Source organism: Chiloscyllium plagiosum, unplaced genomic scaffold, assembly GCF_037043375.1.
Source record: "Chiloscyllium plagiosum isolate Xiang-an unplaced genomic scaffold, Cpla_swu_hap1 HiC_scaffold_10, whole genome shotgun sequence".
In the NCBI taxonomy this organism is placed as follows: domain Eukaryota; kingdom Metazoa; phylum Chordata; class Chondrichthyes; order Orectolobiformes; family Hemiscylliidae; genus Chiloscyllium; species Chiloscyllium plagiosum.
The window spans coordinates 13486812-13513461 of record NW_028270148.1 but is presented as its reverse complement, the minus strand read 5'-3'; the positions used below and the strand labels follow the sequence as shown (position 1 = coordinate 13513461).

The window sequence follows — 26650 nt, the reverse complement described above, 5'->3', positions numbered from 1 at the left end:
CAACAACCACTGGCATTTGCAAAGCCCCCTTTAAAAGCCTAAGATGTTTCAGAGCAGTGTAATGGCGCAACGGTCTCCATGAGGAGCTAACAAAACAGGTGACCAAAAGCTTGGGACGAACACCAAGGTTGTAAACTGTCTTGAGGAAAGGAGAGAGACACGCAGACAGGTTGAGGAGGAAGTTAGGGTCCAGGCCCCTGAAGACGCAGGTCACCAAAGATGGAAATTGGGGCTGTGCAACAAGCCTGAAGTGACGGATTTATAAACACCTCAATCTTTCCTGTCTTGAGATAAGATGTTAAAAGAGGCCCTGTTTGTCCCTCTCAGATGAATGTAATAAATCCCAGAGCTTGCTTATCTTTGAAACAAATAAGTTCTCCACAGAATTCTAGACAATATTTATCCCTCAGTCAACATCACGTAACTGATACATATCTGGCCGTTTTCAAATTGTGGGACCTTACCGTGTGCAAATTGGTTGCTATGTTTGTTATATCAAAACAGTGACAATGCGTCATAAATCCTCCAGTGGTTGGAAAGTGTTTTGGAACATACTGAGGTTGTGCGACAATCATGTTTATTTTGTTCCTTTTCACCGACAGAGTGTCGGGTCGCAGAGAGGTGTTTGTGGGGCAGTAGGATCCTTTCCTGCCTTGACAGCAAAGCTAGGTAGGTTCATAATGTGACCAAGTCGGTTGCGCATCAATCTGGATGTTCTTCCAGGCACAGTGGCTTAATGGTTAGCACTGTAGCCTCACAGCACCAGGGACCTGGGTTCCACTTTACCCTCGGGTGACCGTCTGTGTGAAGTTTGCACGTTCTACCTCTATCTGCATGGGTTTCCTCTTGTTGCTCCAGCTTCCTCACACAGTCCAAAAATGTGCAGGTTAGGTGGACTAGCCGTGTTAAATTCGATCGGAGTGGTGCTGGAAAAGCACAGCTGGTCAGGCAGCATCTGAGGAGCAGGAAAATCGACGTTTCGGGCAAAATCCCCTCATCAAGAATAGAGCTCAGCTTCAATAGAGCTCTATTCCTGTGCTTTTCCAGTACCACTCTGATTTAAAGTCTGGTTTCCAGCATCTGCAGTCCTCACTTTTGCCTAGTCATGTTAAATTGCCCATAGTGTCCAGGGAGGTGTAAGTAGGTGGGTCAGAGATAGGCAATGCAGGGTTAGAGGGGTAGGATGGGGGTGGACCTGGGTGGGATGCTCTTCAGAGGGTCAGTGTGGACTCGATGGGCCAAATGGCCTGCTTCCCCGCTGTGGGGATCCTATGAACGCACACCAATGGCAGAGAGTAAGAGTTGGAGAGACTCCTGGTTAGCTGGGAGAGAGAGAGAGAGAGAGAGAGAGAATGCTGAAGCCATTGCCATCCACAGCTCCCAACTACAACATGCAGGTAAAAGCACACGCCAGCACGGCACCGTGGACACCCTCAGGAAACTGTGACCACCACAGGAGTCACAGAACCAATGAAAGCCTCAGCTTCAATAATCCGCCTGGATTCAATGAGCTGCTCTCACCGGATGTCCTGAATTGAGGCGCTCAGTGTGTAACAGAAGGCCCTTCCCACCCACTGGAACATCAAACATCCGACACTTGTCCCAACAGTCTCACGAACAACAGCCGAAAATCCCCTGCACTTCCTGGAATTCTAGGAAGAGCAGCTGTCAGGAATTCTGTTCACCAGCAGCTGCTGATGATAAAATTCCCGGCACGCACACACACACACTGTAAAATGTTAACGAGGAATATACTGCACATAACACAGATTTTATTTTAAAAAGGTAGTGAATTGTTCTGGTCTGGAATGTGCTGCCTGAAAGGGTAGCAGAGGCAGATTTATTAGCAGGGAATAAAATATTTGAAAAGGAAAAAAATTGCTGGGTTAGATGGAAAGTGGGATACATGGGGTAGTTGTTTCAATGAGCTGGCACAGGCATAATGGGCCAAATGGCCTTCCTGTGCTGTATGAGGGAGTTGTTTCACATTCATTGCATCTACATCCCAACACTATGGTAAAGAACAGAAAGGAAACAAAAAAACAAGTGGGTGAGGAGGGGTGGACAGTGCAGCTGTTGACTATAGATTTCTTTTAAAAAATTAAGTCTGGTTATAACACATGGCTAGAGCAGGTGAGACTTGAACCCAGTCCCCCTGGATCAGAGGCATTGAGTCAAGAGTGTGGTGCTGGGAAAGCACAGCAGGTCAGGCAGCATCTGAGGAGCAGGAGAATCGACGTTTTGGGCAAAAGCTCTTCAATCTTCCTGGTGAAGGGCTTATGCCAGAAACATCGATTCTCCTGCTCCTCGGATGCTGCCTGACCTGCTGTGCTTTTCCAGCACCACACTCTTGACTCCGATCTCCAGTAACTGCAGTCCTTACTTTCTCCTCAGAGGTGTTGACACTACCACTGCACCACAAGGGACCTTTATTCAAACTGACTTATGCTTCTTTTCCAGCTTTTGGATGTGTAAATAAAGGGTGATCCATTGACGGGATACCAGCCTCTCTAGAGTTATTTCAACCTGAATCATATTAAACACATTTCTAACGATCACAGAACTGTCCTCTCAATCACCCTCAGTCACTGTCACTAAAATGCAGATCATCTATTCTTTATCACAGAGCTGTGTGTGGGATTGTTGCGTGTGTAAATTAGCTGCCATTTTTCCTACATTGCAAGTCACTCATTGCTGTAAAGCAATTGGGGACATTCTGGTGCTACACAAATGAAAGCTTCTCTCTCTTTCGCTGCTTGGCACCAAGGGTAAAGCTGAAAAGAGTAGTTTGATTCCATACAGCACCTTTGAGAGATCTGGCTGTGTGTACCTGGGTGTGTAATGCCTTGGTGCACCTGACAGACAGGTGTACTGTACTCACTTATTTTGCAGTTCAAAGGCACAGCTACTTTCAGACATCTAGGTCACTAGGGGCAGTAGCTAGCTAGCTAAACTACATGGCTGGGTGGGGAAATGTGGCGCAAAACTGGGTGGGAGGGTACCTGTCTATTCTGCAGTGATCCCTACTGGAAGGAAAAGCGCTCCACAGTGATGCCTCTCATGGTCAAATAGGCTGCCAGCCCCAACTAGCCAGGACAATGCTGTTGTGGACAAGGTAATGTCATTGCAGTGACTTCAGGAGAGAAAATGAAAACAATGAAACAAAATGGCAGAGGATGGGCCTTTCAGTGGACTGCTCCTGGTGTCTTCATCAATATTTTGTCAATAACAAATATTTCTAAAACAGATTATCCAAACATTGTCACATTGCTGTTTGTGGGAGTGTGTATGTGCATATTGGTTGCTGTATTTCCACAAACAACAACAATGACTATGATTCAAAAAATGGCCATTAAAGCCTTCAAGACATCTGGTCTTCTTGAAAGGTGCTCGTGTTTACAAATGCAAGTGTTTATGTATCACATCTCCACATTCAACTTTACTGGCGCTTCCTTCAACTGACCTCAATCTCTGCCAAAAGTAAGTGAATCAAATTATCTGCCAACACACTCAGCAGAATGCTCTTGAAGACAATACTGGGCTCTGCTACAGGGCACTGAATACCTTCTCCACAGTGAGATCAAGTGGGCCTTGGCACACCACACAGTCAATTCCAGCCAGGTAGCAGGTTTCAAGGCTGAGCAAACAGCTCGACAGGGAAAACACAGATATTCACTCTTCAGTAAAAACACTGAAGCTGTTTTCTCTCCTGACAGCAGAGCATCATCAAATACTATTCGTACTTTTTTTTTAACTCCTCACCTCAGCAGATTTCTCACAGAGAAGTCAAACACCAGGGTGTGGGTCTAAACTGTGACAGTGAGTGCTGGCTGGCAGGTTATTCAGTTACAGAGAGGCTTCAGACTCTCCTCAACATGCAGAACAGGGATCACCGGATAGCAATTGGGAGCAGGCTGCAGCTCTCTTTCTACCAGCACCCAATGGGCTTGTGTCCATTCCACAGACCCTGGAAATAGCCAAGGGATCAACTGCTGCACATATCCTTAATCATACCAAGTTCCATTTTCCTAACAGCGCTGTACGCACCAGTCTATGTGAGCTCCCAGTCAGATAACACCCTGTTTTTGTAATTCAAACCCCAAAGCCTTCTTTAGCTCTCCAGCATCTTTGTATTTCTCCATTTCTGACCTGTTATGCATTCCTAATTACCTTCCCCCTACACCAACCAGAATTCCTGCCTCTCTACCTCGATTTCCTGCTTTAAAACATTCCTCAAAAGCATAGTAATTAGATTAGATTAGATTCCCTACAGTGTGGAAAGAGGCCCTTCGGCCCAACAAGTCCACACTGACCCTCTGAAGAGTAACCCACCCAGACCCATTACCTTACCCTATATACCCCTGACCAATGCACCTAACACTATGGGCAATTTAGCATGGCCAATTCACCTAACCTGCGCATCTTTGGACTGTGGGAGGAAGCCAGAGCATTTGGAGGCCCACATAGACACAGAGAGAATGTGCAAACTGCACACAGACAGTCGCCTGAGGCAGGAATCGAACCCAGGCCCCTGGCGCTGAGAGGCAACAATGCTAACCACTGAGTGACCATGCCACCCCTATTTAAAATCTACAAGGATTGTTGGTGTTGAGTGATAATGAGTGGGGGGTACATGAGCAGAGTGTTAGCTCACTATCTGAACCAGCATGATGGACGGCTCTGAGAAGGTACTTAGTGATAATCAGCTGTGTAAAGTCCGCAGTGGCTCCAGGAATCACAGTAACTCTAACCCCGGCCTCCAAACCAGCAAAGAAGTTGGTAATGACGGTGGCCATTTGGAGTGGGGCATTTATTTCTGTGTGCGGGGGTCAGGTGGGAGGAAAGGCCCTTCAGCACAGGTGCAATGTATGAAACCACCTAACCCCAATCGTCTTACACCGCACGTCCATCATCTTTCACTGATGCCTGCCTGGGTCAACGCAGGAGGTACTGTGAACCTAATGCTATGCTCTTCAATGCACGGCTGGTGTAGGAGAAGGTAATTGGGAATGCACAAGAGGTCAGAAATGGAGAAATACAAAGATGCTGGAGAACCAAAGGAGGCTTTGGGGTTCAAATTACAAAAACAGGGTGTTGTTGGACTGGGAGCTCACGTAGACTGGTGCACAGTGAAAGAAGTACTTTTGAGTCGAGAGTGTGGTGCTGGAAAAGCACAGCAGGTCAGGCAGCATCCGAGGAGCAGGAGAATCGATGTTTCGAGCATAAACCTTTAGTAAGGAATCCTCCATTTCTGATGAAGAGCTGATGCCCGAAATGTCAATTCTCCTGCTCCTCGGATGTTGCCTGACCGGCTGTGCTTTTCCAGCACCACACTCTCGACTCTGATCTCCAGCATCTGCAGTCCTCACTTTCTCAAGAAGTACTTTGAACCTAAATGGCATTAATATAGTGCGTGTACTGACATAAACCATCCTCAGGAGGCCTCATAGCTGTACAGACACTGAGTCAACAATGGACATGGTCCTCAAAGGCTGGAGATTTTGATTTGATTTGATTTATTATGGTCACGTACTGAGATGCAGTGAAAAGTATTGTTTTTCGTGCTATCCGGCAAATCATACCTTCCTTAAGTACTAGAGAGTAATGGGAGCAGATTGCAGGATAGTATTACAGCTACAACTCTAATATGAGAGGTCTGTTCATAAGTCTGATAACAGCAGGGAAGAAGCTGTTCTTAAATCTGTTAGTACATGCTTTCAAACTTTTGTATCTTCTTCCCGATGGAAGAGGGTGGAAGGGAGTATAACTGGGGTGGGAGGGGTCTTTGATCATGTTGGTTGCTTTCCCGAGGCAACAGGAAGTCTAGTCAGAGTCAGTGGATGGAAGGCTGGTTTGCATGATGGACTGGGATGTACCCTCTGAAATTTCTTCGGGTAGAGAGCCTTAAAACCAGAGCAGGAGAAATAGGGAGGCGATTCCAAGGCTTGGCTGTTTCTGATGGAAATAACTGAGAGATAGTCAGATGAAGGTTTGGCTGATTAGTTCCTGCATGCTGAAAAGGGGGATTGAACTTTAACCTCCCCCACCTAGATGGTTGACATGGTAAAGTGTTGCCAAACAAAGAGACCTTAGAGTACAGGTTCATAGTTCCTTGAAAGTGGAGTCATAGATAGACAGGACAGAGAAGGCAGTGTTTGATCAAATAAGTCATGTGTACCAGTGTGCTGAGTATAAGAGTTGGGATGTCATGTTGCGCTGTACAGGACATTGGTTAGGACACATTTTAAATGCTGCATTCTATTCTGGTCTCCCTGCTTTGGAAAGATGTTAACATGAAAGGGTTTAGAAAGGATTAACAAGGATGTCGCCAGGGTTGGAGGGTTTGAGTTACCAAGAGAGGCTGAATAGGCTGGGGCTATTTTCCCTGGAGCGTCGGAGGCTGAGGGGTGACCTTATAGAGTTTTATAAAATCATTAGGGGCATGGTTAGGGTCAATAAACATAGTGTTTTCCCTGGGGTGAGGGAGTCCAGAACTGGAGGGCATAGGTTTAAGGTGAGAGGGGAAAGATTTTTTGGGACCTAAGGGGCAAGCATTTCACACAGAGGGTGGTACGTGTATGGAATGAGCTTCCGGAGGAAGTGGTGGAGGCTGGTACAAATGTTGTTGCGTTGCCATAGTCTTACTGGACCATAGGGACTGGCCTCTCATTAGAGAGAGAAGCGACTGGAGGTGATTCAACCTGAGGGTCACCAGACTTCAGGCAAGGGAAGAGGTTGAGAAGGAGAGTCCTTCATGGTTAATCTCATGGGAATTTAACTCACGATGCTGGCATCACACTGCTCTTCAAATCAACAATCCAGCCAACTGAGCTAAACTGACTAAGACATTTAAAAGGCATCTGGATGGGTACCTGAACAGGAAGGGTTTACAGGGATACGGGCCAAATGCTGGCAAATGGGATTGGATTAGTTTAGGACATCTGGTCAGCATGGATGAGTTGAATCGAAGGACCTGTTTCCATGCTGTTAATCTCTATGGCTTGAGCCCAGGATGTTACAAACACTCCTCAGCCAAGTCATGTTTCAGGACACAGAGAGAGGGAAGAGAAACTGAGAAGTAAACTCTAAAAGACTAGGAGATGGAGCTATAGGTCTTAGAGTCCTGCAGTCACTCCCACCCTTTCAAACATTTCATAGGAATCTCACACAGGCAGCAGGACACACGGGATTTCTTCCAAAGAGCAGACAGTGGAATAGCTCATGGCTAAACCTTACAAAAGCAGCTTACAGCAGTAGTGAGATCACTCCACTGACAGCTGCAGACTCCAATTAAATACCATGCAAGCTCCCGCTGTAAATGCACAACGACAGGCTGGAATTAGGGCTGGCCTAGGCTATTACTCAACAAACAATCCCACTTTACAATGGAGACTAGGCCACTCTCATAATCCTGTTATGGAGCAGCAGGGTAACGTCCAGAGAGAAAAAATGACTGACCTCAACAACAAACTACCGGGAACAGGACAAAGGGTTATTTAGAAATATTATTGTGGAGAATTAAAGCAGAGAACGAAAAGGCTATTTACTCTAAATGGGTTTTGCAGAGTAAATACTCCACATGAGTCCCCTTCAACATACATCAACCAAGACATCATTGTCTGTAGATTTAAGGTGTTTGACAAAAGGAGCAAGTGGTTGGCATCTAGAACACATTGAATGCAGAGTGTGGGGAAGGCAGGTTCACTCAAGGCAACTGGATTATTACCTGAAGAGTGAGAATGGGCAGGGTGACGGGGAGTGGCAGTTGATAAATTGTCACTTCGGAGAGCAAACACAGACAGGGGTCAGAAAGCAAACTTCTGTCCTGAAACCAGCCTACAATTCTATGATTCCTGTGTTTATGGAGCTTCCCCTTAAATATATATCTTTGGTGTGATTGTCAGCCGTCCTTGTAGTATCTGTTCCACATTGTGACCAATCTCTGGGTCAAGACCTTTCCTCTGAATTCTTTACTGCATTCATTAACAATTATCTCATATTGAGATCTGCAACTTCAACAGTTTCCAAGGCCCTGGACACCATCTTGGCGAAAATACCTGGCTTGATCAACCCACACAACCACCACCTTAAGCATCCACACTCGACACCACCAACATCAGGACATACTGCTGCTGCTATCTACAAGATGCACTGCAGAAATTCACCAAGACTCCTCAGACAGCACCTGTGTATCCCATGCTTACTTCCATCCAGAAGGACAAGGGCTACAGATGTATGCGAACATCACCTCCAAGTAACTCACCATCCTGACTTGGAAACTTATCACCGTTCCTTCACTGTCAATGGGTCGAAATCCTGGAATTCTCTCCCTAAGGGCATTGTGGGTCTACCTCCAGCAAATGGACTGCAGTGCTTCAAGAAGGCAGCTCACTCCCCAATTACTCAAGGGGCAACTAGGGATGGGCAATAATTACTGGCCAGCCAGTGACACCCAAATCCCACAAACAATAAATTTTAAAAAGGCTGAGACATCAGTGCCACAACTGAAGGAGCATCAGCACTGTCGGACAGTGCTGAGGGAGCGTCGCACTGTCGGACAGTGCTGAGGGAGCGTCACACTGTCAGTCAGTGCTGAATGAGCGTCGCACTGTCAGAGGAATACAGAGGGAGTGCTGCACTGTTGGACAGTACTGAGGGAATGTCGCACAGTCAAAGCAGCAGTGAGGGTGCTTTGCAATATCGGTTGGTCAGTACTGTGTTAAAGCAGCACTCTCAGTGAGGAATTTAGGGACAGTATTTACAGCTGGCAGAAAATGTGTGTTTGGGTGAAGCACTGTTCACAGAGTAAGGACTGAGGAGTGCTGCACTGCTAAATACTCAGATGTTAAGCCTGAGAGCCAGGTGAATGGGAAAGATTAGATTCCCTACAGTGTGGAAACAGGCCATTCAGCCCAACAAGTCCACACCGACCCGCTGAAGCGCAACCCACCCAGACCCATTGCCCTACATTTACCCCTTCATCTAACACTATGGGCAATTTAGCATGGCCAATTCACTTAACCTGCACATTTTTGGGCTGTGGGAGGAAACCGGAGCACCCGGAGGAAACCCACGCAGACACGGAGAGAATGTGCAAACTCCACACAGTAAGTCGCCTGAGGCGGGAATTGAACCCGGGTCTCTGGCGCTGTGAGGCAGCAGTGCTAACCACTGTGCCACCGTGCATTATTTCTAGAAAAGCAAGGATTCTTCCCTGATGTCCTGGCTAATATTAATCCTTTGTGCAGTGTCAGTAAAAAAATGCAGGGTGGTTGAACTTGTCTGTTTCTGTGGATGGGATCTGCTGTGATTCTTACATTCGTCACTAGATTTCACTGGCTATGTAGCACTTGGGATGCAATGAAGACATGAGTGAAAATTCGTTGATGTCTCCATTATTAGCCAGCTGCACTCTGTAAGGATCACAGACTACCTCCATTATTGCAAAGTTAAAAATCACACAACACCAGGTTATAGTCAACAGGTTTAATTGGGGGCACACTAGCTTTCAGAGCGATGGTCCTTCATCAGGTGGTAGTGGAGGGCTCAATCCTAACACACAGAATTTATAGCAAAGATTTACGGTGTGATGTATAATTTCAGTTATTGATTGAAATTGAGCCCTCCACTACCACCTGATGAGGGAGCGTCTCTCAGAAAGCTAGTGTGCTTCCAATTAAACCTGTTGGACTATAACCTGGTGTTGTGTGATTTTTAACTTTGTACACCCCAGTCCAACACCGGCATCTCCGAATCATATCCATGATTGCACTGTACAACATTAAAACCTGCGAAAGAGCTCCCTCTTGTGGACAGGTAACATGCAACAGCCAAACAGAGCTACAGAAGATTAAACTGACTGATGCCTCTGACACACCAAAGTACTGTAAAAGTACAAACATACCTAACAGGATATGTGAGCAGCAAACTGATTTTAACACCGCTAGGTATAAGGTGGTACATACTGATGGGAAGAAGAAAATATTCTTGAACAATTAATTGTTTAGAGTGACCATAATATATAAGAGCAGAATTAGGCTATTCAGCCCATTGAGTCTGCTCCAACATCGATCAAGGCTGATATCTTTTTCAGTCGCATTCTTCTATTTATTCCCTATGACCTTTGCTCCCCCTTACTAATCAATATCTGTCTTAAACACACTCAATAACTAGGCCTCTACAGCCGTCAGTGTCAATGAGTTCTACAGAGTCACCACCCTTTGGCTGAAGAAATTCCTCCTCCTCTCAGTTCTAAAGGGTCGTCCCTTCACCCTGAGGCTACATCTGAGGGCAGAGATACTCAGCACATCGGTTTTAAAAAGAAAGTATAGAGTTGAGTTTCATTAGAATTGAAAAGCAGCAAAGTTACATGAACCTTTAGAGTCTTCTAACACTGATAAAACACAGCCACCTGAGAACAGGTAAAGCCAGATCAGCGACTGGAGATGGTGATGATTGATTGTTTCTGATAGCTAAGCTGGAGTGGTGACACAGCAGGTTCCTGTGTAGGAGTGAGCTGTGGAGACAGGTGGGTCTCCTGCTCTTTCTCATATGTCCTCCGCACTGAGTGACAGAGACAATGGCTCATTCAAATAAATGAGTTCAGCAAAGTCCTCCAGCCCTGTTCACAATCCTAGGGAGTCCTGATAGACACGAGGAGGCTGCAACTTTCAAACCGAGGCGCTCTCTGTAAACAGGGCTCCTGTTCCACGCAAGAACAGAAAGAGATAAAGTACCCCCGTGGAGTACACAGTGAGGGAAAGACAGCATGGTAGCACTGGACTGGTTATCTAGAAGCCCTGAGCACTCTCATTCACACCCCGACAGCAGGTGGTGGGATTGAAATTTAGTTTGGGCTAAAATCTGCGATTGAAAGATAGTCACACCAACATCAGTTAATAGGACAATAAAGGAGTATTTCATAATCCTATCATGGGTCACTAATGCTTTTCAGGGAAGTAAATGTGATGTCTTTACCTGGTCGGGCCCACTGTACTATAACTCCCAAAATGCAAATGACTCTGAGCTGCCCTTTGAAATGGTGGTCAAGCCGATCAGTTCAAGGGCAAATAGGGATGGACTGGGATTGCCAGTGACCCCCGGGTCCCATGAATCAGTGTTTTTAAATAACGACAATGTACACTTGTATAGCAACTCTGACATCCTCTGGATGTTTCAAAGCGTTATACATCCAATGAATCATAATGTATGCCCAGTAACTGTGTTTCTGTAGCCAGTTCGTGTGCAGTTGAGGCTCCACAAGGAGCTAGTGAGCTGCTCATGTTATTGGAGAGGACTTTTGGGAGAACATTCCCATTTCGCTTAAGATGGTGCCATGGGATCTTCTAGGCCAATCCCAACACAGGGCCTCAGCTAAATAAATTAGGGGCAAAACTTTAAATCTTAGCAGCAATCCCTTTGCACTGCACTGCACTGTTGGGTGTTGACATTTTCTAACCAATCTGTTCAGAGATGCTATTACACCCCTCTGGAGCAATGGGCCTTGAACTCGGACCTTCTGGCTCAGTGGTGAGGTCATTACCACTGGGCCACAAAACTCTACGAAAGGCGCTGCTAAGATTTAAAGTTCCATTTACAAGACAGACACTTTAAGTTTGGATTTTTGTAATCCTGTCTCTGTTAGAACCCTAACTCACAACAGAGTGTGCTCTACACAGAGCCATTGATATGGGGTCATCTGTACACAGGTCATTCAGAAAACATGGCGGCATTAGGAAAAGCATAAATTCCCTTTGATACCAATCGCAGCACTCACAAGAAGTCATTAACCTCAATACTTTCAAACCACTTGATGAAAAGCAATCACATTTTTCTTTGAAGTTGCTGATAATCTCATGGTAAAATCACAGACCCGCAAGAAATGCTGGTCTTGGCCACTGAAACAAGTGAAAGGGAACAGGTGTATTTTATACCATGGCTCTCACCACTTCAGGATAATGACACTTGCAATTGGACAGAGCCCTGAACAAAATTAGAAGGCGTTTCACAGGGACCGTCACCCCACATCATCTCGCAGGTCGTCTCAGAGTGCGTCAAGACCAGGGGAGTAATTTTGGGGTGCGGCCATTGCCGTAATGTAGATGGACACCACAAGCACTCAGAACAAGTACGAACAAAAGCACCTTTCACAATACTGGGGGTGCGGCAGTCAGGGAGAGACAACACAGAAGGAATGGGAGCAGGAGAAGGCCATCGGCCTGTTGAGCCTGAATACTGGCAAATCAGGCTGAGCAGGTTCGATCCACAGGGAACCCCAGCTGAGAGAGTGCGAAGAAACAGGCTATGGGAAACCAGCAGGTGGTGCTGCTCCCTATGATGCACCAAACCTGTCCCCCACACCCCACAAACCTCCCCCCCCACCCCCCGCCTCACTGCACAGCTGCGGCTGGTGGATGCTGAAGAAGCATGACATCATTGTTGTTCCAAAATTTGGTACCACATGGACTGGGGGGACATGGGAGGGAGCAAGTGCACCTCAGAGACAGGAACAGCAGCCTCGAGGGGAGGTGGAAGTCAGACAAGCAAAGCACACGCAGCAAACAGGCAACACGTTTCTAAGAAAGCTATCGCCCCGTCCCCTCTTACAGTGCCACAGAGAACGTCCTCCTCTCTTCCGGAAACTTTTCCTCAAAAGGCTGCGTCGAGGGACTAACACGGTGCCCACATTGAGCGGGACAAGCTCCTCTTCCTCATCGCTGTCTTCACCGCGGAGCAGGGTGCAGTTCGGCTGCTGCCAACACCTGGCCAGCACGTAGTCTGAGGGCAGACCGTGGGCAACTGCGATCATGGCGAGAGATGACCAGGTCCTCCCCCCTCCCCACAGAGACAGGGGGAGGCCACCCCAGGAGATGAGCCAGACACAGTCACGTGCACAGTTCACTATCGCCTCCCAACCACCCTCCTCGGGGCACAGACTCGAGCCATTCAGAGGGAAATAAAGACAGATTTCCTCCTCCCCTCCACCGCACAGCTTGAGATTAACAATCAGCAAATTAAAAAGAAAGCGGAGGCTGTGGGTTTTGAGGAGGAGAAATGGAGGTGGAAAGTGAGAAGGGGCAAAGGGGATTCATTTGAAGGGCACGAGCTGAATTGGTTACGAGTGGGCTCGATTCAGTTCACAGTCAACGCTGAACGGATTCCTCTCCAGCCTCGAGAGCTGCTGCTGCTGCTTTGTCCTTTCTAATCCTTATCCTGGATGATCCTGAAAAGGTCTTTAACGAAATGTCAGCACCAGATGCTGAGCTGGACTGGCCTTATAGCGGATGCTAGGGCAGGTTAGAGACTAGGAATACTACAGCAAGTAACTCATCGCCTGACTCCTCTAAGCCTAAGGTCCACTTGCTCCTGAGGGGTACAATAGCATCTCTGAACAGATTGGTTAGAAAATGTCAACACACAACAGTGCAGTGCACAGGGATTGCTGCATTGCCAGGAGAACCCTGTTTCGCCCCTACAAGTAAGGAGTGTGATGGAATACCCCTCACTTGCCTGGATGGTGCTGCTCCAACAACTCTCAAGAAACTTGACACCATCCGGGGTCAAAGCAGCTCACTTTATTGGCATCTCTTCAGCTTCCACTCACTCCTCCATTAACACAAAGTGTCAGCAGTGTGTGCTATCTACATAATGCACCATAGCAACGCATCAAGCTTCCTTTGACAGTGTCTAAACCTGCAACCTTTACCATCTAGAAGCACAGACACAGCAGATACATCGGAACACCGCTACCCAAGCCCCACACCCTCCCGACTTAGAAATATTTCTCATTTTGCTGGGTCAAATTCTTGGAACCCACTTCCTCATGGCATCTGTGGATGCTCCTATCTCACATGGACTCCAGCAGGTCAAGGAGGCATTTCACCACCGCCTTGCGACAGGTAATTTGGGATGGGTAATAGCACTACCTGCATCCCAAGAACAAATAAAAGTCAAGCAGCTGTTGTTATCCCAAAGCTGTGTGTTTCATTCATTCCCTAATGAAAGTAAACGATTCAAGTCACACACTGTGCAGGCCATCACTACACAGTGCAGAAGGGAATCGAAGACTTTAGCCTGTTAAATAAGTTTATTTATAAGTTATTTATAAGTTTAAAGAAAAACAAAGCCTGAAGCTATAAGAAGCTAGAGCTAAATAGTCAGAGCTGCCAACTGTCCAGGATTGCAATGGAGAGTTCAGGAATGGGGAAAATAATTTCCATGAATGATGCAGGGGATAAAAATGAATCTGTAAAAAAAGTTACATTTCAAAAAAACATTTCTTTGAACATTTATGAGTTTTAAAGAAGCAGAATTAAGCATTGCCCAGTTAGGCAACATCAGAGTTTTCCAATTGACTCGGGGGAGTGGGGGAGAGGAAGGCAAGGTCTTGTGATGATGGATACACCAAGGAATCAGTGGTCAGTAGCTGGAGAGCAATAAGTTAGACCCCCCAGCGACATGTCCAGAGTTAGTGTCAGAACAGGTTTGCTGAAAGTATCCTGAAACGTTGACTTTCCTGTTCCTTGGATGCTGTCTGACGTGCTGTGCTTTTCCGGCTTCACATCTATTGAGTTGGATAGATTTTTGATTGACAAGGGAACACAGGATTATAGGGATAAGCAGGAGAGTGGAGTTTAAGGTCATAATTAGATCACACATGATCTTATTGAATGGCAGCACACTCAAGAGACTGAATGGCCTACTCCTGCTACTTCTTATGGTTGTTAGGAACAGGCATTGTACTAAAGTTCAGTTTAAACCCAAGTCTAGAATTCAGATAATCCCTCCCAGTTGCCCCTTCACACACTCTTTCCCCCCCTCCAACAATGCCACCAACTCATCATAGAAGCCCACAATATTGTTTCAGTTACACGCTTTGCTATTTCATTTCTGACATCTCCAACTGATGTAGAAAGGCAGGAGGCTGGAAGAACACAGCAAGCCAGGCAGCATCAGGAGGGTGCGGACGTCCACGTTTCAGGTGTAACCCTTCTTCAGGAGGTTCCTGAAGAAGGGTTACACCTGAAACATCGACTTCTCCACCTCCTGATGCTGCCTGGCTTGCTGTGTTCTTCCAGCCTCCCGCTAGTCTCCTTTGGATTCCAGCATCTGCAGTTTTTTTTGTCTCATCTCCAACTGATGGCAGCCTGACTAAAAAGTGCATGATCTCAAACACGTGCAGAACATCTGACAGACAGAGAGGGGGGAACATTAGACTGAAACAAAACCGTACTGTGTTAAAGCAGCGGGTCAAACAAGGAGGGGGCCACAGCAGTAATTAGCGTTGTCTCTCATGTTTGCCAGCACTATTTTTACACACAAATGTTATGTTTATACATCATAAAAAAAAAGTTAAGAGTCAGCCAAATATCCTTGGTGGTTTCAGTAAATCGACAACAATTAAAGTTACATTTTCTACTTTTAAGATTGTGCACACAGCCTTTTTTCCATTCCAAGGGGCGTCGTTAGTGACCCTTCCAAACCCTTGCCTTTTTTTTCTGAATGCATTCTCAACAAGGAATGTGTACTCATTCCCCTATTGGCCTACCACATTTACCCAGTGAACAGAACTTATTATCTGGCTAACACCAATTGTTACAGTTAACCTGAGAATGTAACTTTTAAAAAAAAAGTTTTGAGATTTACATATCAAAGAAGTGAAACTATCATGATATTCGAACAGATGAAAGACTCAACAAACAATCAAGGTATTTTTCAATGTATAATTTCAGTTACATCACACTGTAAACTTTTGCTATAAATTCTGTCTCTTACAATTGTGTTCTCCACAATCACCGGATGAAGGAGCAGCCCCTCAAAAGCTAATGTGCTTCCAATTAAACCCGTTGGACTATAACCTGGTGTTGTTTGATTTTTAATATTTACACAGAGCCTCTAGTGGACTTTCAATTAATATTTGACAATGAGTCAATGCAACAGATATCTTAATGGCTTGAGAGTGATATTTTAAAGGAGGGGACAGAGTCAGAGAGGTTTAGGGATGGAATACCGGAGTTTTTGTTTGGTAATTTCTCAAGGTGGTAGGCATCGCTGGCTGGGTCAGCATTTATTGTCCATTCCTAATCACCCCAGAGGTGGTGGTGGTGATGAGCTGACTTCTTTAACCGCTGCAGTCCATGTGGTGTTGGTACACCCAAGGTGATAACAGGGAGGAACTTTCAGGACCTTGGCCCAGTGATGGTCAAGGAACTGCGATATAGTTCCATGCTGTTTGTGTGTGACTTAGAGGGGAATTCGCTTAGGTCCCAATGACAGGCAACCAAAGATGGATCGAAAGTGAGCTGCCAGAGGAAGTGGAGGAGGCTAGGTTAATTAATGTTTAAGAAGCATCAGGATGGGTACATGAATAGGAAGGCTTTAGGGTTGGATATGCTCCAAATGGGACTAGATTAATTTAGCATATCTGGTTGGCGTGGACAAGTTGGACCGAAAGATCTGTTGCTGTGCTGTGAAGGATAATTGCAGATGACTTAAAATTAGGGGTACACAATGCAGATATCTCAGAGGGTTGTAGGGCTGGAGGAGATTACAGAGAAAGGTAACATGTAAAACGATTTGAAAATAAGCATGAGAACCTGAAAACCCGAGTTATTGCTTAACTAGAAACCAGTGTAGGTTGGCGGTGATGGGTGAATGGGCCAAGTTAAGACATAGGCACCTGAGTTTTGGATGACCTTAAATTTAGAAAGGGCAAAAGGTGACAGACCACAAAGAGTATGTCGGAATCTAGAGAGAACCAAGGCATCAAGGAGGGATTGAGAAGCACATCAGCTGAGATCGAGGTAAAGCTAGACCATATTACGGAGGTGGATGCAGTCAACGTGCAGAGTTCAGGTCTGAAACATATCCGAAGGTCAAATATAATGCCAAGGTGAGGAGCAGTCTAGTCCAACCTCAGGGAGGCTGGAGTTAGTAGCTAGGCAAAAGGTGGTCCACTCAATGATTTGGACCTTGAACTGGATTAAATGTTAACTTATTCAGTAATGGATGTCAGACAAACAGAATGCTCATTTAGCAACAATGGAAGAGGAGTCCTGGGGAGCTGGTGGTGAGTTGAGCTGGATGTCAGCAGTTTACATAAGAAACCTAATGCTGCATTTTGGATGATATCTTTGAGGGACAGATGGACAGAGAATTAACGGGTACACCACAAGTAATAGTGTGGGCATTGGAAGGCAAGCAATTGCGTATGATATGCTGGTGTATCAGATATATTGGGCTACGTTACAATACAGCACGGTGGTAATGTCAGTAAATGAGTAATCCTGAGCACTTAGCTGATGTTCTAGAGAACTGGCTCAAATCCCACCGTCGCAGGTGGTGAAGTTAACTGGGAATTAAAAGCTAGTCTAATGGTTTTTTGGGAAGGCAATCTGCTGTTCATACATGGTCTAGCCGGCATGTACCAGCAGACCCACAGCAATGTCTTTGACTCCTAAATGCCCTCTGAAATGGGTTAGCAAGCCACTTCCAGGGTAATTAGAGATAGTTACCAACCGTTTGCCAGCAAAAAAAGTCCATCCTTTATGACAATTAACAAAAATTACACTACTGGCTGATCATCCAACTCGGTATTCTGTTCTTGCTTTTTCCCCATGTCTGTGATCTCTTCAGTCCTAAGAACCATATCTATCTCCTTCTACATGGAATACTGAAGGAAATAGTAGAGATACATTGAAGAGGAAGCTAATTAAACACATGAGGGAGAAACATATAGAAAGATATGGTGCTGAGGGCCAGAGGAGGCTGAAGGATAGCATTAATGGTGGTATGGAGCTGGTGAGCTAAATGGCCTACTACTGTGTCATAGATGTTTCATGTTTACAATGACAGGAAGGGGAAAACAATCAATCATTCACAGTACATCATCGTTGTCACTGATAATATCTGTTTTAATGGAAATTGAACTCAAACCATTTTTATGTCAAAGGCAGGAGATATGATCTGACAAAGGATTTATGTGGAAAGAGAAATCATTTCAGCTGCTGGGATTTGAAGGAAAATGAGCCCATTTGTTAAGTTTAGTGGAAACTTTCCTCATGGAAATATGTGGAACATCCCTCAGGAAGCTGAGGCAAGCGGAAATCTTTCAAGAAGCCTGACTTCACAGAAGGATTGGCAGCCCTGAGTCACTCAGACTGAACTGCACTGTGTGGGCTGAGCGAAAGTGTTACAATCAAACAACATCCTCGCACAAGGGGTTACACCCCTCCCAGCTGCAGGTATAGTTAATAACTCTTCAGGACAGTCCTACCCACATACTCCACTAGGTCACTGTAAGCCATGTCAGAAAAAGTCAGGCGAGAAATCACAGGGGCATTGAAAGATTGGCTCTTCCATTGTGTTTAAACAGTTTCATTTATTAGTTGCAAATGTTATTGTTTTTGGGAAAGTGGTTGTGAGTGAATAAAAGACTGTTTCACTAAGTCAAGTTGACTGCCGGGTGAACTTGGAATTGTCATGTTTGAAACCTCCAGGAGAATACCCTACCAGAATTGGTAACCCTGAGGGCGCTGTGTGTGTGTGTGTGTGTGTGTGTGTGTGTGTGTGTGGACCTGTATGTACATGAGTGTGCCCATTTGTGCATGTGTGTGGATTTGTGTATACACGTGTGCCAATTTGTGTGTGTGGGTTTATGTGTACGCATACACGTGTCAATTTCTGCATGTGTATGGGTCTGTGTATACACATACACACCTGTGTGTGTTTTACTTTGCATGCATGTGTCTAAATCCATTAGTGAGAGTGTGCGTCTGCTATGTGATTGTGTGCACTGCTGCAGTGTGTTGGTCTATATGTGCGCACATATACATGGGTGGTTGTGTCTGTCCAGCTCAGAAACAGAAATCTTTTTAAATTTCCCTTTTACTTGCATCATCTAACCAAAAACTCACCTTAAATATAAAGTGTTTGTTTTTTTTTGCACTGAGTGAATCAGAGGGAGCAGGAGGAACTGGTAATATAGTTTCAAAAACTGCACCCCAGCAACTCCATTGTTCCATTGTTTTCTAAATGAATTGCTCAGGGTTAAGAGCCAGCCAACTGTAGAAACCAGACAGTCAGCTCCAAGGAGGTGAGGAGAAAGCCATATCTCCTCGAACAACAGAGAGAGAGAGAGAGAGAGAGAGATTCATTGACCCGTGATCTAAGGTGAGCAGTGAGACTTGAGTGTGTTTCTGGTAACTTACATGAACTTATACTGTACTTGAGAGTACGTTGCCCTCTGTGAGGCCGCGATGGAACAGAATAAAAGAATTCAGACTGTTGGAAACAATAAGTGGCACCAACATATTCTCTTCTCTTCCTCCCATTCCCTCTCATCACCTACCCACTGATTCCCCATGGCTGGCTTCTACTCCTGAAGAAAATCTGATGAAGTGTTGCAGCACAAATCAAACTTTCTGTTTCTCCTCTCCAGTTTAATAAGCACCCCCAAATTCTCTCACTGATTTAATGGGTGGCTCTTTGTGGCCAAGTTGTAACCCACCAGCCAAGGCACTGAGCACAGTCTGGCTATTTGACTACAATGGGCATCACAAGCAGGCGTAAGGCTACTCTATCCACTCACCCACACTATACCCCCAAGAGGTTTGTTAGGGCACTGCAGTTAAGTCTGTGGAGCTTTGGATTGGAGTCACACACCCGACAGACCAGGTAAGAATGGCACGTTTTCTTTGCCCAGATCTATGTGAATTATTAAGATCTTCATGACATACCTCAGCCAATCAGATTCAACCTGCCAACCGATCAGCCCTCATTTCTACCGAGATATAAATTGTTTGAAATTTGGTATTCTTGCATTTGTCCTGATGAGTGCAGGACAAATAGCTCACACAACACTGAAGTGCAAAGGAATTCCTTCTCCCAGAGGTCAGGCTTGAGGCGCTGAATGGCCTACTCTCGCTACCGTTTCCAATCATATTGGGGTTAAGAATGAGTGCTGACAGACCGAAGAGTAGATGGAAGAGATTTAGAAGAGGGTTGGAGAAACATCTTTTTTCATGGTGCATTGCAAGGCTGTGAAATTCACTTCCAGGATTAGTTTTCGAGACAGAAACTGTGTCAACTTTTGAGATGAGATTACACTGAGTAACTGGATGAAGGAAAAGAGGATTAAGGGATACAAGAACAGGGTGGGTGTGTGAGATTCCAGAGTGTGTGTGCGTTCCTATCCAGGAGGTGAGGTTCATCATTAAAAATGGCCGCCGTGATCCATCTGTTACAACAGCAGCTGAAAGGAACAGGAAGAGGGTTTTGGTAGGCGTTAATGTAAAAGCTCTTGATGGACTGTCAAACAGTTGCAAGTCTATACTTCTTTGCCGTATCTCAAAATAGTTTTCTGCCAGAAAACTCAGCAGGAATAGGGCCAAAAGAAAATGTTCAGTTTGGGTCTACACAGGACAAAAGAAATAAAGTGCCTGAAGAGAAATCAAAACCGGGCAAATGACAAAAAAGTACATGGGGTCAAAGGGAAAGCAATCTGTACAAAACTCCAAACATAGTCAGGACTGTGAAGCCCTACTCCCAATGGATTATGGATCAACCACAGGCAAATGGGACGAGTTTAGCTTTGGGAATCTTAGTCAGTGTGGACAAGTTCGACCAAAGGGTCGGTTTCTGTGCTGTATGATGCTACGGCTCCTCCCAAATGTATCTGCATCTCTTTGGCCCGGGGTGACCGTATTTACATCTATTAAAACAGCCAGCACTCTAGATGAAAGTTTATAAGCAACTCTCCAATCTTTCAGAGATGGTGTCCACAGATACCAGAGCTGCTAGAAGTAGGAAACACAGAACTCAATTTGTACACACCAGCTCCCCAGAAATGGAAACTGGAACCAATCAGCTGCCTTGGGGACAGTGATTGGAAGGATAATTATTGGTAAGGACTCCTTGCTCTTCTTTGAAATACTGCCATGTACTTTTTAAAGGGCCGATGGAACCTCAATTTATAATTACACCTAAAAGACAGCACCTCTGGTAGTGCAGCACTCCCTCGGTATTTCACTAGAGTGTCACCTGAGATTAGGTACTCAAATCTCTCCAGTGTATGTGAATCCACAATCTTCTGACCCAGAGACAGAGTGTTACTAATGGAGCCACAGATAACATGCTTGTCCCCTTTAAGCAATTCCCCATTCTCCTCACGTTGTTTATTCCATCTGTTTCGCTGCTGCCTGTTAAGTGCTGGCACCAGGCCGATTCAAACATTACACCAAGTTCAGCAGTTCTGGCTGAGCTACATCTGCAAACTGTTAGGACTGGCAGATTTGATTTTCCATTCTCTGATCTGAAGAAAATGCTTTATTTTGGAGGGGGGTTGGGGGGGGAATAGAGAGAAAAAAAAATGTTGCAGAATCATCGATAAACCACAGACATACGGCAACTTACAAACTGATGGCCAGCAGAGGATTACCGCTAACAGTATTAGAGTCATAGACTTCCATAGCATGGAAACAGGCCCTTCGGCCCAACTTGTCTGTGCTGCCCAGTATCCACAATTTGCCTGTGTTTAGTCCATACCCCTCCATACCTATCCCCTCCATGTACCTGTTTAAATGTTTCTTACATGACAAAACTGTACTCCCCTCCACCACCACCACCACCACCTCTTGTATGCCCTTTTGTTTTATATTCCCCTACCATGGGGAAAAGCTGTGGGCTATCTACCCTTTCTATGCCTCTCGTGATTTTATGGACTTCTATAAGGTCATCCCCTTACAGTGTCAGCCTATCCAACCTCTCTTTATAACTCAAACCTTCCAGTTCAGGCAGCATCCCAGTAAATGTGTCCTGCACTCTTTCTAGTTTAATAATATGCACAGCATTTGGAAATCATTAGTTTCCACTTGCATACCATGGTTCACAACCTCATTCTATCCCAAAACATCTTCAGCCAATGAAATGTTTTCTGTTGTTGGATTACCTGTAATGTAGGATATGTGGTAATAAATTTGTACACAAGGAGATCAAACAAACAACAATGTGATAATGAAGAGAAAATCTTTGTTCAGAAATGTTGGCAAGGACATTGGGCAGAGCTCTCCCATGCTCTGCATTGAAGAGTCTCATGAAATGTTCCAGAAATGATCGAAAAGGGTGTTGCCAGGGTTGGAGAGTTTGAGCTGTAGAGATGTTGAACAGGCTGGGGCTGTTTTCCCTGGAGCATCAGAGGCTGAGGAGTGACCTTACAGAGGTTTATAAAATCACGAGGGGCATGAGTAGGGTAAACAGACAAGGTCTTTTCCCTGGAGTGCTGGAATCCAGAACTAGAGGGCCGAGGTTTAAGGTGAGAGGGGAAAGGTTTAAAAAGGGACCTAAGGGGCAACTTCACACAGAGGGTGGTGCGTGTATGGAATGAGCTGCCAGAGGAAGGGGAGGCTGGGACAATGACAATATTTAAAAGGCATCTGGATGGGTTTATGAATAGGAAGGGTTTAGAGCGATATGGGCCAAGTGCTGGCAAATGGGACTAGATTAATTTAGGATATCTGGTTGGCATGGACGAGTTGGACTGTTTCCGTGCTGTACATCGCTATGAATCTATGCCATCTTTTACACCCACCAACAATCTTCCAACTGAGAGGCAAGAGTTCAACCCACCAAGCCATGGCTAATGCCCATGGAATTATATAAAGATTCTTCTACGGCCCTTGTGTTGGAGTAGATTTCTCTCAGGTTTACGTCCCTCCTACACAGGTATGTCCTAATATATCTGAACAGGTTGATTCAAAAATACTTCCTCAGGAGACTAAAGGAAACTCCGTATATCTGTATAGACTCTTACCAATTATTTTTTAAACAGATGCACCACAGCGAGTACTTTATCCGGATACATCACAGTTTGGTTTGACGACCGCTCTGCCCAGGGCCATGAGAAACTACGGAGAGCTGTGAACACAGCCCAGCCCATCACACAAACCCAACCTGCCATCCATCGACTCTTCTCACTGCCTCAGGAAGGCAGCCAGAACAATCAAAGACCCTGCCTACCTCCGTTATAATCTCTTCCAGCCTCTTCCATTGGGCAGAAGATACAAATGCTTAAACACACGCACCAACAGATTCAAGTACAGTTACTTCCCCACTGTTATTTGACTTTAGAATGGACCTCTCAAAATTCAAATTTAATGTTGGTCTCGCTCTCTATGCACCTTCTCCACAGCCATAACATTGTATTCCTCGCTCTGTCCTATTACCCTAATACACTTTGTAAGGTTTGATCTGCCTGTACCGCACGTAAAACAAACTTTTCACTGTACCTAGGTAAGCGTGACAATAATAAATCAAATAAGGTTGTAAAGGGACTCATCAAAAGATGAGGTGCTGTTCCTCTCATTTGTGTTGAGACTCATGAGAATACCATAGGAGGCTGTATACAGAGGCTGGTCTGAGAGTAAGTTGGCAAATTAAAGGTGACACTTGGCTGGAAGTTTGAGGTCACACTTGTGTCTTGAATGGAAGTGTCCACAAAGCAGTCACTCAGTGTCTGCGTGGGTTTCCTCCAGGTGCTCTGGCTTCCTCCCACAATCCAAAGATGTGCGGGTCAGGTGAATTGGCCATTCTAAATAGTCCATAGTGTTAGGTGCATTAGTCAGAGGGAGTTGGGTCTGGGTGGGTTACTCTTCAGAGGGTCGGTGTGAACTTGTTGGGCCAAAGGGCCTGTTTCCACACTGCAGGGAATCTAATAATAATAAAAACAAGTACTGAAGGAACCCAGCAGGTCATTTGTTGAGTTTATGAAAGTAAGCATCAGAAACCGTTAGCTTTGTTTTCAGTCAAGCACCTCTGGGCCACCCGGACGAACCAACCCAACCAACCTGTAGCACAGCATTTCAACTCCCCCTCCCACTCCACCGAGGATATGCAGGTCATTGGACTCATCCACCGCCAAACCACAACAACCCGACGGTCGGAGGAGGAGCGTCTTATCTTCCGACTGGGAACCCTCCAACCGCAGGGGATGAACTTGGACTTCACCAGTTTCTTCATCCCCCCTCCCCCCACCTTGTCTCAGCCGGATCCCTCCAGCCCGGCACCGCCTTCCTGACCTGCAGTCTTCTTCTTGACCTCTCCGCCTCCATCCTACTCCGACCTATCACCCTCACCTTGACCTCTTTCCACCTATCACATTTCCAACGCCCCTCCTCCAAGTCCCTCCTCCCTACCTTTTATCTTCTCCTGCTGAACACTCTCTGCTCATTCCTGAAGAAGGGCCTGTGCCCGAAACGTCGAATCTCCTGTTCCCTGGATGCTGCCTGACCTGCTGTGCTGTTCCAGCAATAAAGTTTCAACTTTGATCTCCAGCATCTGCAGACCTCACTTTCTCCTTTTCAGTCAAGAACCTACAATTAGCAAGTTTGTTGAAAAAGCTTTGGTTCAGAAGACATTGCTGTTGAGTTTAAAGGTAAATTTAGTTTCTCTGCTAGAAAAGAAGTTTCAGGGCAGTTTAGGGAGCTCAGCAGAAAGGTTTAGTTCACGAAATGTTCAAGCAGGAGACCACGATTAGAAGTCGAGGTTTTTAGAATTGTGCAGGCTCTCAGATTTGTTATGAGTTCACATCAGCAAATTTGGAAAGGGCTCACTGAATGGTTTTCACAGTCCATGGCAAAGAACTTGGAAAGAATCAGTTAAGTGGAATCCTAAAGAATTGAGATTGAATGGTAGTTTCTCTGGACTTGAATCTTTGTAATGGACTGTGATTGGAAACACATTGCAACATTGTTTTACTGTGCATTCAGAGATCATTCTAATTGCCATCTCTCATTAGCTGACTTGATTTATAAATTTCTTCTTTTGAGTAATAAACTCCTATTGTTAAAACAAATGCTGCAGCCTCATACAAATATATCTTAGTGACTGACCACCACGCTAAATAACCAAATAGAAACACACACAATCAAACCAGATTTTATTTTGAGTTTTGATTTGTCCAAAACTATCAACTGGAATCATAACAATAAGTAACAGGCAGATTGGAACATATTTGTGAGCTGGGAGACCGATGGAAAATTAAATTTGCCTGGGCAACAACAACTTAAGTCAGAAGTCAATGACACCAGGTTAGAGTCCAAAAGGCTTGTTTAAAATCACCAGCTTTCAAGCGCTGCTCCTTTAGCAAGTGAGGTCTCATCAGGTTAGGTTGTTCACTTGACAAAGGAATAGCACTCTGAAAGCTTGTGAGTTAAAATAAACCTGTTGAACTATAACCTGGTGACTTTTGACTTTGCTCACTCCAGTCCAACACCAGCATCTCCGCATCATAACTACTTAAATTTAGATAGCACCTTTAAAGGTCGTGACGCATTCCAAAGCACTTCACTAGAGAATTATAAAAGACAGTACAACACTAAACCACATTAAGACACGGGGACAGATGACAAAAGCATGGTCAAACACACAGGGGTTTATGAAGTTTGTAAAAGGATGAAGCTGAGGTAGAGAGCTGTGTGGCGGGTATTTCAGAGTTTGGGGCCCAGGCAATGATAGACATGGCCACCAATGGTGCAGCAATTAAAAGCACACACAAGACCAGAATTAAACAGCACAAAGACCTTGGAGAATTGTATAGATGGACGAAATTACAGAGATAGGGAGGCCATGGAGGGATTTGAAAACAAGAAAACTGTAAAATCAAGATGATTCTTGATAGAAGAATCATGAAGCAACTATTACTTAAATAGAAAGAAAATAGTGTGCATTCAAAACAAATGATAACGATCTGGAGGTTCTCAACTGACAATAAATTGAAACTAATGTCACAATACACTGTATTTGTTGTCATATATTCAGTGATCATTATGGAGCCAAAATAGTGAGTTAGTCCTGCCCTGCTATAAATCTCTGCATCTTCACAGGATCATGTACGTTTCACAGAAGATGACAAAGGGTGACATAATAGTAATGTTGCCAAGTTAGTAATCCTGAACTTCAGGCTAATGTTCCGGGGAAAATAGCACCATAGCAGGATGTTGAAACTTTAATTCAATAAATATCCCGAATGAGAAACTAGCTTAAAAGTGACCATTGTCCTAAAAAACCCATCTGGTTCACTAATGCCCTTTAGGGGTTCCGGCTTACAACTAACTATAACGTAACCAATGTGGTTGACTCTTAACTTCCCTCTGAAATGGTTGAGCAAGTTATTCAGTTCAATAAATGTTAGCACATCCCATTAATGAATAAAACATGCATTGTGTCTGCACCAGTTCTCCTCATGTTATTTCCATTTTCTACATGTAACAATGTACATTCACCCTTTCTAGAAAGCAGTCTAACTCCCCGTTGAAAACCTCAAACAAATCTGTGCATCTAAGATACTGCATGAGAAAGTTTTTCCTTTTATCATAGTCATACAGAATGGAAACAGACCCTTCAGTCTAACCAGTCCATGCTAAACATAATCCTAAACAAAACCATCCACCTGCGCTTGGCCAATATCCCTCCAAACCTTTCTTATTCATGTACTTATCTAAATGTCTTTTAAACATTATAACTGCATCCACATCCACCACTTTCTTCGGAAGTTCATTCCACATGTGAACCACTCCCTGTGCACAGGATGTGCCCCTCATGTCTTTGTTTAATTCTCTCTCCTCACATCTTAAAAATGTGTCTCCTAGTCTTGAAA

At 45.0% G+C, this 26650-nt stretch overlaps 1 protein-coding gene across 7 annotated transcripts in view; it reads right to left on the bottom strand.

The window, feature by feature from the left end:
- Positions 1-26650, bottom strand: part of LOC122553163 (NHS-like protein 1) — a 274883-nt gene that overhangs the window by 70486 nt on the left and 177747 nt on the right. Inside the window, exon 1 of one of the 7 annotated variants that reach the window (XM_087991132.1) lies at positions 12607-13313. The exons of the other annotated variants lie outside the window; for them this stretch is intronic. Within the exon in view, the coding sequence (XP_087847258.1) occupies positions 12607-12808 (202 nt within the window). The 5' untranslated portion in view covers positions 12809-13313. Of the gene's footprint in view, positions 1-12606; positions 13314-26650 lie in introns of those variants that run through there. 7 annotated transcript variants of the gene reach the window in all.